Source organism: Rhinatrema bivittatum, chromosome 11, assembly GCF_901001135.1.
Source record: "Rhinatrema bivittatum chromosome 11, aRhiBiv1.1, whole genome shotgun sequence".
NCBI lineage: Eukaryota > Metazoa > Chordata > Amphibia > Gymnophiona > Rhinatrematidae > Rhinatrema > Rhinatrema bivittatum.
The window spans coordinates 82,519,267-82,533,653 of record NC_042625.1 but is presented as its reverse complement, the minus strand read 5'-3'; the positions used below and the strand labels follow the sequence as shown (position 1 = coordinate 82,533,653).

General features: G+C 47.5%; 1 protein-coding gene across 3 annotated transcripts in view; it reads left to right on the top strand.

Annotated features, from left to right (window-relative positions):
* KDM1A (lysine demethylase 1A) overlaps positions 1–13,097 on the top strand; it is a 64,494-nt gene extending 51,397 nt beyond the window's left edge. For all 3 annotated transcript variants that reach the window (XM_029619305.1, XM_029619303.1, XM_029619304.1), the window contains exons 15-19: positions 4,924–5,111; positions 7,376–7,490; positions 8,375–8,502; positions 9,609–9,755; positions 12,405–13,097. In XM_029619305.1, the coding sequence (XP_029475165.1) occupies positions 4,924–5,111; positions 7,376–7,490; positions 8,375–8,502; positions 9,609–9,755; positions 12,405–12,590 (764 nt within the window). In that variant the 3' untranslated portion in view covers positions 12,591–13,097. The remainder of the gene's footprint in view (positions 1–4,923; positions 5,112–7,375; positions 7,491–8,374; positions 8,503–9,608; positions 9,756–12,404) is intronic.
* The last annotated feature ends 1,290 nt before the right edge of the window (positions 13,098–14,387 follow it).

Sequence of the window (14,387 nt, the reverse complement as noted above, 5' to 3'; positions counted from 1 at the left end):
TACGTACCCGGATCAGTCCAGACACCTGGGTTTTGCCTCTGCACCAGCAGATGGAGACAGAGCAAGATTTGACAGGCTCTGCCACATATACCAGGGTGCCACCCACATAGTAGCTTTATGCAGAGGGCTAGCCTGCGCTGGGTACAGCAATTGCAGGCTATGAGGTTGCTGTCTGTCTCTGAGGCTAAGCAGGCAGGTTGGAGGCGGCAGTGGTTTATAGGGCTGATGTCTTGTACGACCTCGTCAGAGCTTCTTCAAGGATTATGATGTCGCCAGTCTCTGTCAGGTGCCTACTTTGGTTAAGGAACTGGTTGGATGTTTGCTAGCATTGCCTTCTAAGGGAAAGCTCCTATTTGGGAAGGACTTGGAAGAACTTGTCGAGTGCTTTGTGAGTCCAAGGGGCACAGGTTGCCAGAGGATAAGCCAGAAGGAGGCAAGGGTTCCTTTCTTGGGCATTCCTGATTCCAATTAAATAGGAGGCTTCGACAGGCTTGGCGTCCAGCAGGAGCCCAGAGACAAGGGATCGGAGGGCAGTAATCCTGGGACCAGTCTCTTTGAGGGGGCAGAAAACCAAACTGGGATGGCCTTAACCAGGGATCTAGTGGAGCTAAGTCCTCACAATGAAGCGAGGCTAGTCCACTCCTGTTCCTCCTATTGGAGGATGTCTGACTCTCTTTTATGAGGAGTGGGCCAAAATCACGACGGACCAGTGGGTCCTAAGAAGGTTATGCGTTGGAATTCTCTTGGCCATTACGAGACTTGTTCATGGTCTCCCCTTGTGCCCCATTCAACAAGAGAAAGGTGGTCCAAGAAACTGTAAATCATTTGCAGAGGCTAGCAGCCATAGTTCTCGTGCCTATACAGTGGTGCCAAAAAAGGAAGGATCCTTCCATTCCATTTTGGATTTAAAGATGGTAAATGTGGCTCTCGGGGTTCCTTGTTTTTGCATGGAATCTCTGAGCTTGGTCATCACAGCAGTGCACAAAGGAGAGTTTCTGGCTTCGCTAGATTTGACCAAGGCGTGCCTGCACATAAGTCCACCATGATCACCAACGATTCCTGAGGTTTGTGATCCTCGGAAAGCATTTTCAGTTTTGTGCCCTTCCTTTCCAATTGGCATCTGCTCTGCGTACCTGCACCAAGGTGATAGTGGTTGTGGTGGCAACACTCAGGAAGAAGGGCATACTGGTTCACCCATATCTGAATGACTGGCTCATTCGGGCAAAGTCGGAAGTCCTCTGCAGACAGGCTGTATCTCACGTCCTGCAGCGGTTGAGGTCACTAGGTTGGGTGGTGAATCTGGCAAAGTCATCTCACCCTATCTCCAGTTTTGGATTTCTTAGGAGCATGCTTAAATACCAGGATAGGGAAGGTTTTTCTTTCCAAGGATTGCATACTCAAACTGCAGATGCAGGTTGAACACTGTTGCCCAGGGTGTGAGACTACCTTCAGGTTCTAGGCTTTATGGCATCGACTTTGGAGTTTTCCTTGGGCCTTTGCACACATGCGGCCTCTGCACAAGTCTCTCCTCTCCCAGGGGAATGCATTGTCAGAGCAGTTTCATCTTCCGCTGCCTCTCAAGGGGGCCGCCAGGCCCAGTCTTTCATGGTAGATTGGTTGGGCCCATCTGAGTCTCGGAGTAGACTTGGATGTGCTGGACTGGATGGTAGTTACCATCTATGCCAGTCTCACTGGATGGGGTACGGTGTGCAGGGAACAGTCTGCCCAGGGCAGTGGTCCAAGTACAAGGTATACTGGTCTATCAATCGGTTAGAAACAAGGGCAGTACGCTTCGTGTTGCTTACCTTTCTGCCTCTGTTACGCAATTGCCCAGTGCGCATCCTGTCGGACGATGCGACCACTGTAGTTTACATCAAATGACAAGGAACTAAAAGTCGGGTGGTAGCCTAAGAGGCAGAGGAGTTGTTTCACTGGGCAGAACAGCATCTGGCATTACTAGCGATGTCCCACGTAGCTGGAATGGACAATGTTCAGGCAGATTTTCTCAGTCAGCAGCAGCTGGACCCCGGAGAATGGGAACGGTCAGAGGAGGCAATGGGTCTTCTCCATCGTAGGTAGGGCATGCCCTGCCTAGACTTGATGGCATCTCAACGGTTTTGCAATCGCAGACGGGAGCACGGAGGAGAGGAAGTCTATGCCCTGGTTCTGCCTTGGCCCCAAGGGATTCTTCTTTATATGTTGTGTCGTTTCTCCCCCCCCCCCCGGCCTCTGGTGGGCAAGGTGCTTCACTGATAGAAAATCATCGGAAGAGGTAATCCTGGTGGAGCTGGAGTGGCCACGGTAGCTGTGGTTTGCAAACCTGATTAATTTGGTGGTAGATGACCGTTGTGGCTTGCGCATCTATTGAGGCTTCTTCATTAGGGACCAATATTTTCAGATCAGGTGGATCACTTTTGTCTCGTGGCTTGGCGTTTGAGGGGGAGAGGATATTCGGACAATGTCATTTCCACCTTGCTGCAAGCTAGAAGGCCGTCCACTTCCTTGGCTTACGTGAGGATCTGGAGGGTCTTCGAGTCCTGATGTACAGATCAGAGAGTAAAACCTACTTAGGTGTCTGTGTTGCACATTTTAACCTTTTTGCAAAAAGGGTTCATAAAAGGTTTGGCCTTTAACCCCTCAAAGTACAGGCGGCAGCTTTTGGCTGTCTTCGAGGCAAGGTACATTGAGTGTCCTTGGCCACTTATCCGGATGTGGTGCGATTATTTTTTTTTTTTTTTTTTTTTCCCCCGTGGGCAAAAAACTTGTCCTCCAATGCGGAAAATATGTCCTTCCTGGAATCTTAATTTGGTCCTAAGAGGGATGTGTAAGGCACTTACAAAGGATCTACTAGTTTTTCTGCCTGAAGAATTTCTGAGCTTCAAGCATTGTCTTGTAGAAATCCCTTTTTGAAGATCTGATGCCAGGATCTTGTTGGGTACGGTGCCTTCTTTTCTCCTGAAAGGTTGTATCTGTGTTCTATTTGAGTCAGAAGTTGGAACTTCCGGCTTTCCCAAATTTGGATGCGTCAACGCCGCATGCGAGGGATCTGCGGCTTTTGGATGTAAAACAGCCTTTAAGTTACCTCAAAATCAATAGCATCTGGGTGTCTGACCATCTCTTTGTGCTTTGGAGTGGGACTAAGAAGGGGCAAAAGCCTCAAAGTCCACGATTGCGTGGTGGTTGAAGGAAGGTATAGGCTCACCTTACATTTGTAAAGGGGCATCCAGTCCCGGTGGGATTGAGGACTCGCTCTACTCTGTCGCAGGCGGCTTCTTGGGCTGAGTGCCAGCAGGTGTCTCCACAGGAGGTTTGTTGGGTGGCTTCTTGGAAGTCGCTACATACTTTCGCCAGGCATTATCGTTTGGATGTCCAGGTGTGAGTGTGTTCTTCGAGCAGGACTCTCTCACAGTCCCACCCTAATTAGGGAAGCTTCTGTACATCCCAGGAGTCTGCACTGATCCGGGTATGAACAGGAAAGGAAAATTGGTTCTTACCTGCTAATTTGTGTTGCTGGAATACCATGGATCAGTCCAGAGTCCACCCTGGTTGTTGAGGAGAGTCCACTCGTACTACTTTTGTATGTATGCTGAAGAATTATTCAGGATTGTTCTTCTGTTCCTTTGGTAGAAACCTCCGCTTTCCTCCTGCTCGTTGTGGGAGTTTAATTACATTAGGGTTTTGATGGTATGTATCTTGGCTTGGGTACAGACACTGCCATATAACCTGGTGTGCCACCTGCAGACCCTCAGTATTGTACCCTGCAGGGTCAGTAAAACTTTGTCCTCCATCTGCTGGAAGGGGCACAAAACCCAGGAGTCTGGACTGATCTATGATATTCCAGGAATAAAAAATCAGTAGGTAAGAACTAATTTTCCCATTTGTTAGCTGGTTAATGTAGCTGGCTAACTCTGGTCCTCCCAGTTATGCCCCTGCACCACTCCTATCTTAGCTGGCTAAATTCTACCACCTAACTTACTAGCCGGCCAGGATTTAGCCAGATAAAGGCTGAAAATAGCAGGATAAGCCATTTAGACGGACTCTAATACATTATCTGTCTAAATGTCTTTTGAATATGGACCTCTGTGAGTACAGAAACCTTGAAATACAATGGCAGGTGAAGACCAAAAAACAACCCATCTGGTCTCATTGTCCTGTCTGCTGCAGTGGTGCAGAACATATTCGGCCTTACCCTCCATTCCCTCCAACAAAGTATCTCCGGTGTTTGTTCCAGGCTTTCTTAAATTCTCTCGTCATCTATTGGGAAGCCGTTTCTTGCATCCAACACCCTGTCTGTAAAGAAATATTTCCTTAGTTTGCTCCTGAATTGACAACCTTCATGCCTCATATGACGACTCCTTATCCAGGAACAAGGGTATTCACCTCTGACCCTCGAGGGCTGTGAAGGGGGCTGTTTTTTAGAGAAACTACAGAATGAATATTTGGCTGCAGTCCTTGAGGGGTGCAAACAAGTCTAGCTTTTGGGTAGCCACAACAGGCTCATTTGCATACTTTGCATGAAGGCTACAGGAATTGATCCTGCTATCTCTGATTTGCAGGTCATGGGCTCTTCTTTTGGAGCTAGTTCCCCCTCTGCCCATGCCAATAAGGTCCATAGCTTTCGGGTAAGCGCAGGTAAGACTTAGTGCCGCAGTGCGTGACATGATCTGTAGCTGACCCCAGAAACGTCTGATGACGCCTGTCACCTCATAAATTTGCCTTAAGGATGTGAGATGATTTTTTTTTTTGTCCTTATGATCATTTAAGTGAGCATCACAATTTTAATTATTCTGTGGTATTGAGTAACTTGAATCGGAGAGATGTCTGTATCGTAAAGGCTGTTTGTAGGTTTTTGTCACTCTTGTACCATCTGTTTGCCGCGTCTTTCATGTCTTCCTGAACTTGGCTGCTTTCTGCTCTCCACAGGCTGTGAAGTGATCGCTGTGAACACGCGCTCCACCAGCCAGACTTTTATTTATAAATGTGACGCTGTGCTTTGCACCCTGCCCCTGGGCGTGCTAAAACAGCAGCCTCCAGCTGTGCAGTTTGTGCCACCTCTTCCTGAGTGGAAAACCTCTGCTGTCCAGAGAATGGGATTTGGCAATCTGAACAAGGTACGGTACCTCTCTCATTCTTTCCTCCGTGCTGGAGCTAAGGCTGAGCGCTGCAGGCTCCCAATGCGAGTTGAATTGGGGCCCTTCAATCACCCATCGCTCACCTGCTGCAGAGCGCTGCAGATTTTCCTAGCAGTTGCCGAATGATGCAGGCTCTGTCGTCCTCTCTCTCCCAAATGACTCCGTTCCATCGAGTTTAACACAGAACCGTTCCAAGCTGGGCCCCTCTGGTAACTCTATAGAGGTGCAGTGGTGCAGTCACTTTTTAATTTTTACAATCTTAGGGTCTTGTAAGTCCATGTTTCTCTGGCTGTGCTAATCGGTAATCCCAACTCTTACTTTTCAGGTAGTTAGGTGGAAGGAAGGCCCAGTTTATTTGTCTGATCACTTAGCAGCTTTCTTCCCATAGTAATCCTGGGAAGAAAAAAAGAGAACCCATTGTGAGTTATTTCTTGCTCCTTAAAGTTCTGCACGGGACTTCTCAGCTCTGCGGGAGCAACCGGCCGTTGAGAATGGTCAGTAAGCCCGCCTGGGGCTGGGATAGACGGGACAAAGCCATCTTGCTAGGAGTTGAGGTGACGTTCACTGAGCTTGTGTGTTTAATGCTGACCTTCACAGTGACATTTTCTGGCCAAGTTAAGACTGCTTCAAGACCATGTCCTGCCCATATTCTCCACCCAGGCCAGGGCTCTGAACACAGCCCCTTCCTTTCCTAGCCAAGCCCAAATAAAGGCCCTTGGTGCAGGGTTAAACTCCAGTGACTTGTGTAAGGCTGAGACCGTTGCTGTCCGGTTCCTGCCCAGTGCTACTTCTCTGCCCGTTGCTTTCTCCTCCTCTCACTGCATGTCCGTCCCCCCCCCCCCCCCCAACAATCCCATCGTCTTCCTCTTCCCTGTCCCTCATCTGTAGGTGGCAGGTTGAACAGGTAGCTGTGGATTTTGGGTCTTTTCTGTCCGCCCATCTTAGTAGCAGCTTTCACAGAGAAGAGGAGGAAATGTTTACCCACCTCTCAGGCAGGGGGAGCCACATTGAGGTACAATATTGGTGGGGGCTTTTTTGTTTCTCCTCTTGCCAAACGTAGTCAGTTAAAGCATGCCAGACCTGTCAATCAGGCAGGCAGCTTCTCATCACTGTATTTAGTTTTTATTCTTCTTGGTATTACCTGGCCCTGCATCACAACGATTTTTCCAGTTTGGTCAGACAGGTTCTGAAATATATTTCAGCTCAGCTTTCCCCTCTCTTACTGTAGTTGTATGCATTGAAGTCAGAAGCAAGTTTTGTTTTTTGGGGGTTTTTTTTCTTTTATACTGGAAACAGATTTTTTCACTTGTCCTGTCCAGTCTTGCTGGGTCCGGAGGGTGGCTTCCCTCCCCCCCCACCTCTAGATTTTTAGGGAGCTCTAGGTGCAAGGTTGTCTGCCTTCACACATCTTTGCCGACCTCGAGGTAACGGAGGAGGGAGCCTTGACACTATTATTCACAGCTCCTGACTTTCAGTGGAAAAGATTTTTATCTGGCACCTACTGCCCAACAAAACCATAACGTCAAATAATGTACCGCACAGAACTAAAACCAGAAGTTAGTGCACCTTTTATCGTAGTGAGGGAGATTGATTTATTTATTGTAATGTTGTCTTGAAGCTGGACCGGATGAGGTAGTGCATTAAACAGACGTGCTAAGGGCAGAGGCCTGCTACAGAGTACGTTATGCCAGTGTGTGCCAGGCAGACTGGGAAGCAAGTAGCAGGTCTTCTCCCATAGGCTGGATCATTTTGCGTGTTAAATTCGGAGAGAGGAGCATAGTGATAGATTCAGAGGGGGGTGGCACCCACTGACATGGTGGGCTGGAGCCTACAGATGTGTCCAGAATGCAGTAAGCTAACCGGAAAGTAAGATGTGCATAAATCATCATACCTCTGACAAGGCTGACAGGGAAAACTCTCCATTGCTCATTTATGCTGAGTTGACAGAGGTCTTCACTAAATTGAGAGAGAAAAATGTATGGGAGGGCTTTTTCAGTCCTGGCAGCCTTTGGAACAGGGGCACACCTTTCTTTGTAGGAACACATTTTAAAGATTATAAGAGAACTGCATCAAAATCCCCATTTTTTATTTATTTATTTTTTTGCCTGCAAAATCTGTTTCCTTGTTGCATTAACAAGTCTCTTGCACTAAAACCAAAGCTCAGGGTTAGAAACAGTCTCCATGTCGCTCTTGCAGATGATTCGGGGTCTGGAGAATGAGTTCTCTCCGTCTCGCCTTTGTAGGTGGTGTTGTGCTTTGATCGTGTGTTTTGGGATCCTAGTGTGAACTTGTTTGGTCACGTGGGCAGCACCACCGCCAGCAGGGGAGAACTGTTTCTCTTCTGGAATCTCTACAAAGGTACTGTACTTTATCACTGGTGTGTTTGAAGTGAGGGCATTACCTTCTTGGGCTTTCGGAGTACAGTTCAAATCTGTGGCCGCTTTTTTTTTTTTTTTCTTCTAGCTGTAGATAATTTATCCCAAGTGAAAAATGTATTCTCCCAATTCCATTAAACTGCAGTCTGCAATGGCACAATACCGATGGCAGAAGGGCTGCCATACTGGCTTAGAGCAGAGGCCCATCTAGGCCAGCATCCTCTGTCCAAGCAGCAGGTGCAGGGTTGGTTGTCTGCTGTCGCCCCTTTTCTGGTTTCCTGCAGTCATGGTTTAGGGTGCCTGTGATTAGTTTAGCCTTCTAAAATGTGTGTAATCCTCTTTGACCCCACTATATTTCTTTCAGAATGTCTTCTGTCATAGTATAAATTATAAAAGTATTAAATTAGCTTTGCATAATGTGAAGAAGCATTCCTTGTGTTAATTTGCCATATGATCATTTCATTGGGTGCCCACCGGGTTCTTCTGTTTTCAGGTGTGGTAATTACTAGCTCCTTATTTTCGCCACACTGTTCTCGCCTGATTTTATATATCCTCTCTCCTATTTCCCCTCATTCTGCTCTTTCATAAATCTAATTCTGCATTGGCTTTCCTACATTGGGACACTTTTTTGAGCAGATCTGCAACAGTTATGGTAGCGCAGATGTTTGCTATCCAGAAAGCTTGAGGGAGCGCATGGAGAGAGCCAGAAAAGGTGGGGGGGGGGGTCCTTAGAACCAGAGCCCGGGATTTCACCCAGCTCCCACAGTTTTCATAAAACAAAATTCTTTGACTTTGCAGTTTTTGAATTCACTTACTGCTAATTTGCTTTTAATCGTAACATCTTACAGAGTTGTGTTCTCTCTCCAGCCCCGATTCTTTTGGCTCTGGTGGCAGGGGAAGCCGCAGGGATCATGGAGAACATCAGTGACGATGTCATTGTTGGGCGTTGCCTCGCCATCCTGAAAGGAATATTTGGCAGTAGCGCTGTTCCGCAGGTATTAATCCTCCCTGCCATCTTTTCCTTAAGCCACCACAGAGCGTGTGGACCAGTTGGCATGTGTGACAGTGTGAGCACCTCTAGCTGGGAAGCCCGACTATACTGGCGGAGGTGGCAGAGACAAAAATTGGACCACAAGGAGAGCCTGTGATAAGGTCAGAGGATCCCTAGTTGCAAAAAGGTGAAGGGAAAGCTTTAGGTAACTGGCATTGTACCGGGACTGATACTGAGCGGACCTGGTGGGCTTCGTCTGCCATCATATTCCTTTGTTTCTTTTACTTAACAGAGGTTAATATCTGGCTGTGGGATTCACCCCCCCCTGCCTTTCTGACTTGTTTTGCTGTGGGGGGGGGACACCAAGGCGGGCAGCTCTCTCTGGTAAGGGTTAGTTCCCCGATGGCCTGCTTGAAGTTCTGTAATCTGGCCAGCAGATGGCATCCTTTGTGGCAGGATCTCTCGACAAAAGATTCTCCTCCTTGACCATGCAAGCTTGGAAAGAGTGAAAGGGATAGCAGATGGGGGGTGATTGAACACGAGAAGGAAACACAAGGGGCATAATGATAGAGAAGAGCCGGGGTTTAGAGAGAGCAGACAGTGTATTTGGAATGCGCTTGCTTATGTCGGCCATTTCTGAAGCCTCTGGGATGTCTTCCTGGTTCCTTTGAGCGCAGTTGTCACCACCCGGCAATGAATGCAGAATAGCCCAGCTTCATGCAGTTTTAGATCCCCTCCACCAGTCACGCCTTCCTGCAGCTCCGAATGCTCCACGACCTGCCCCTTCTCGCTTCCTGCTGCTTATCCTGGCACCATAAAATGGCCACAGACAGTGTTGCCAGTGACCAAGTTGTCTGGGAGAGGGGGTGGGGAGTGGTCCCTGCTACTGGTACTCCAAGGTAAAATGTTTGACCCCCCCCCAGATCCTCATGCCAGTCGCGTGGTGCCATCTGTCCCTAATTCACGCCTTTAACATACACACCAGACCAGCTGAACTGTAGCCAGTAATTCTGCTGTCGAGTTTGGCATTGCAGTGGCTCGCTGGAAGTGCACTTTGCTCTTTTCGTTGCTGCAGTTGCTCAGTAGAGTTATAACTGTGTCTATCCTCAGCCAAAGGAAACTGTGGTGTCTCGCTGGCGCGCTGACCCTTGGGCCCGAGGATCCTATTCTTACGTAGCTGCTGGCTCTTCAGGAAATGACTACGATCTGATGGCCCAGCCAATTACACCAGGACCTGCCATTCCAGGAGCCCCACAGGTGAGCATCTGCATTAGCACAGAGTTCAGATTCTTGCCCGTGTTTAGTTTTCCAGTTGCATATGTCTGAGATGTAACCTTTTCATGGCACCAGGGTCATAATGTATGCAAAAATACAGTTAGAGTGGTGCCCAACACCACTGGTTGTAATCTTCCTGGGATAATGGTGCCCAGCGCTGCTGGCTGTGAAGTTCTCATTCCTGTAGGTTTTGCTGGGAATGCAGCTGTTTACACTGCATTGGTACATGGGTGGTACCGCGCCAGGCAGTCTTCTGTAGTTACTGCTGTTTCTTATTCAATTTTGCCAGATTGTATACATCCATAATTGTAAAAGTGACTAAATGGGACAAAGTTCAACGTTAAAATGCCTTTCCCTGTACGTACCCGGGTCAGTCCAGACTGCTGGGTTTTGCCTCCCTTCCAGCAGTTGGAGACAGAGAAAAACTTGACGAGCACCCCCCTCTTAATCCAGGGTGCCACCTGCATCTCTTCAGAAACCGCTGCATGTTGGTATTTTAGTTTTAATTGTCCGATGTGCTGATGTTTCTTTTGGGAAGAGCTGGCAGCTTCCTTTTCCCACATTCAGCCTTCCAGCTTAGTTAGAACGATCCTATGCTTGGGCTCTGGCACCATAAACCTTCATTTGCAGCTTAACCTGCAGTCGTGCTCCCCCTCCATTTTTACCCGCCTGCCTTGTAGCCCAGCAACTGCAGCATTCATCCTCTGCCAGGAGCCAGAGACCAGGGCCACCTGTAGAAACCTGGACTGTGAATGCTTCCTCAGCCAGCCAGAGGAGCAGAGCCTCAGAGCTGCAGCCCTGCCACGGCGTCAGCGGGCCAGCGCCAGCCTGCTGCTTTCAAATGTAAACTCTTCGGCGGGCAGGGCAGCGACTCTTCATAACACTGGCGGTGGTTATTCTAAAAATGTTCTGCTGGCAAGGAAGATGCAGAACTTGTACATATTTTTGTTTTTAAGATAAACCAGAGCTTTTCTTGTGGTGGCCTAAGATTGTACAAGTGGTAATTTTATTGCCAAAATATTTTCACTTGGTGCACATGACCAGAGGTTGAAAAACTGTATTCTAAATCCTAAAAGCCAGCTCAATAACTTTATGAACAAAGTATTGTATTGTATGCGCCTGCGACTCGGCAGGTGGAGGTGCTCCCTCTCACACCCCCTTTCTCTCTCTCCTGAACTCTTATTTCACCCTTCCTTTACCAGTTTCCTCTTCTGTCTCGGTGGTTTTGTGGGGATAAGTGATATCCTGGGCCCTGCAGTGCTGCACCCCCACCTCTCCTGTGCTGTCTTCTAGCAAGAAGGCTGCAGTGGTCACAGCTTTGCTCTCTTCCTAACTAGATGATGCCAGGGGTAGCTGCTGCTGCTAGGAGAGGTCTAATGTGCCTGGATTTTTCCACCCTTGCACATAATTAGCTCTAAATGCTAATGCTCACAGTCTGTAATTTAATTCTACTAAGAACTGAGGTTTTGGAAAGCTAAACTTCGTTGCATATTCCCTGTGCCATATTTAAAGATGCATTCCCTGTACGGACCCGGATCAGTCCAGACTGCTGGGTTTTGCCTCCCTTCCAGCAGATGGAGACAGAGGAAAAACTTGAAGGGTGCCCCCTGCATCTCTTCAGTATTTCTCTGTGGTGCAGAACCTGCGGTCCTGAACTGCTCTTGAAGTTCAAAAAAAATTCATATAGTTAGCTAATTTGCAGCTTAGGATCAAGCAGGACAAAAAGAGAAACTTTCCTACAGCCAGACAACAACTAATAGTGCTGTTCCTTCCAGGGGGGTCGGCAGGTCCTACTGGGACCATCCCTCCTGGTTGTAGGTGTTGCTGGCGTTGGATACCTTGCCTGCTCCCCGGGGTTGGGGTGATTACTGGTGGTCCGGTCTCTCCCTCCCCCCCCCCCCCCCCCCCCAGGCGCACCAGCTAGATGCATTTATTTATTTTTTATTTATTTAAAAAAGCATTTATATACAGTTTTTTTTTTAAATAGATTTTGTCAAAAACGGTTCACAGAATTAAAACAAAAGGTAAAATAATCAAAATAAAATAGAATTTTTAAACTTTACATAAAATAGACAATGGCTAGACAGGGCGCTGGTATTTAAGACTTTAAAAAAATAAAGTTTGGAGCCATGGGCTTATTGTTTTTGGGGAAAAAGGGAACGGAGGGGGTAGGGAAAAAATACAATGTAGAAATTGTATGGTAATAAAGGGAGAAAGACGGAGGATATGTTAGTTGGAGGCGTAGGAATGAGTAGGTATATTGAAGTTATAAATAGCATAAATGGAGGTTGCAGAGGGTGTAGTTGAGTTTATGAGTGTAGGTTAGATATTGGTGAATGAATTTAGTTAGAATTTAACTGGCTACACGTTAAAGTAGTAAACAACTAGTGCATTATAACAGAAGCATTTATGTGATCAAAGGAATGTAATTAAATCTCTTCCCCCATTTCTCTTCATAATGGCAAATATCCCAAACCATTCCAGTCTCATTTCTGTTGCAAAAAGGTAGCGAGATAGGGATTAAGTCTCCCAACAGTGGTGAATCCCCTTTATTAAGCTGCCGTTCTCCAAACATTTCCTCCTTGAATATCCATTGCCTCCTCACCTGTGGCTTTTTACGTTTTCTTGCAGCCCGTCCCTCGCTTGTTCTTTGCTGGCGAGCACACGATTCGGAATTACCCAGCCACGGTCCATGGGGCTTTGCTGAGTGGCTTGAGAGAAGCAGGACGCATCGCAGACCAGTTTCTTGGTGCAATGTACACACTACCTCGTCAGGCAACCCCGGGAGGCCCTGCCCAGCCGCCTCCAAGCATGTAGACGCTCCTGTGAGTCTACCAACGTGAGCTCCCGCTGGACGTGTGAAGCACATTAAGCTCCTTTGAAGCCTCTGTAGGGTGTAGCAGCAGCAGTCGTGGCCAAGAAAGGAGACGGAACTGAAATCGGTTTGTGTTGACCACATCTTAACGCGTCTTTCTGGTAAACTGGTGGCTGTTCTTGGTACTTGCAAGCATTAAGAGCTGCATTTCCTGGGGTGTCTGCTGCCCCCCACCCCCTCCCCATAGCCTTCAGAAGCGGATCAGGTTAGATGTTCTTGTCTTTTGTATTGGAGAATCACGGCAGGGAATCTGACCATATGGTTTTGGAGCAAAGCTTTAGTTTGATGCATACGGAACCTACTGACTTATTAGTGGATTTCTGATTTTTCACAAGAGGTTTATGATCCAGAAGCATCAGGTTACTGTTCCAGTAGCGATTAATATAGTAATTATGTTTGTGTACTGTGTGTTTTTTTATTTTGAAAATAAAATTTCTTATTAAAAGATCTCTTTGAATAACCTGTTCTTTCTCTCAGATTGTGTTCGTGGCCTCTCCAGTTTCCAGGGGGCAATGTCCCTTCCCTCTCCAAGGGGTTGTGAGGTGGCCCGCTCCCTAGCACTTCCATCTCCCAGCATGATTGTTTCTGCTTGGAGCTGTCGGTGCCTTAACACAGAAATGTCTGTCTGTGAGAGACAGGAGATGGCGATATGCATACGTTACAATATGTATGAGGCTCATTATCTTTCAGGCATGCAAAATTGCTGCCAATATTCTTAGGAGCCGGAGGGGAAGAAGCCTGTAGAGCGCTGTTCACTCTTCTCCCAGCCCTAGCTGCTAACCATCTTTCCCACCCTGACCCCCAACACTTCCTTCCGGCTCAGGGCCACCTCTGCTTCTCCCTAACCTGGTGCCCACGTCCTCCCCACCCCCCTCCAGTCTATTAAAGCAAAATCTGCAGTGCCTTAAGGGTGTAGAAAGCATTTTGGAAGACTAAATTAGAAACAAAACTCTTTTCCCATCTATGAATTCTTACTGTTAATTTCTGTCGTGCTATCTTATTTGATTCATATTTTCCTGCCCTTAAGAGGACACATTTGCCTTATACACATTAATCACCTTCACTTAATCAATGTGCAACTTAAGAGAGCGTCAGACTTGAAGGTTCCTGGTGTGATTCTGTGACGTGGCCTATCTTTACAAGACTGCAGCGAAAAACCCCGACAGAAAGCTGGCCCAGTAGCGGGATGGCCTTTACAGGTGGGCATTACCCTGCAGTTCTCAGTCTATTTTGTTTTCCTTCTTGCACTGTCACCATTTGTCCCGCGGTTGTATTTCTGCAGGGCATATAACCTTTGTTCTGTTAGGGCACTTAGAGGCGCTGCAGTGTGATGGTTCTGAGCTCCCTGACTTGATATTTACCTGTTTTCTTAGCATTAGGGCAGGTTAATCCACACCAGTGGGTTTTGCACCTCTACCAGCAGATGGAGACAGAGCAAAGCTGACATCACGGTATATATACCCCTGCACTGGCATCAGCCCACCAGCATTCTCCTTCTCCAGCAAATGATGCACGTGCATCTCCCTACTGGGGATTACTTAAACATAAAAAATAAATAAAAAATGGAGAAAAGAAGGAAATTGATTCGCCCCACTCTCCTGAGGTGATACTTTTACAGTGTTTTGCTGAGGTGATATCTGCGGATCCCTCCCTCAGACGACTGCCTCAGTATGGTATCTGGTTTTCCAGCAAAGATTTAGCTGTAAACAAAAAATAAACTAACAGCTGAGAGGTGGTGG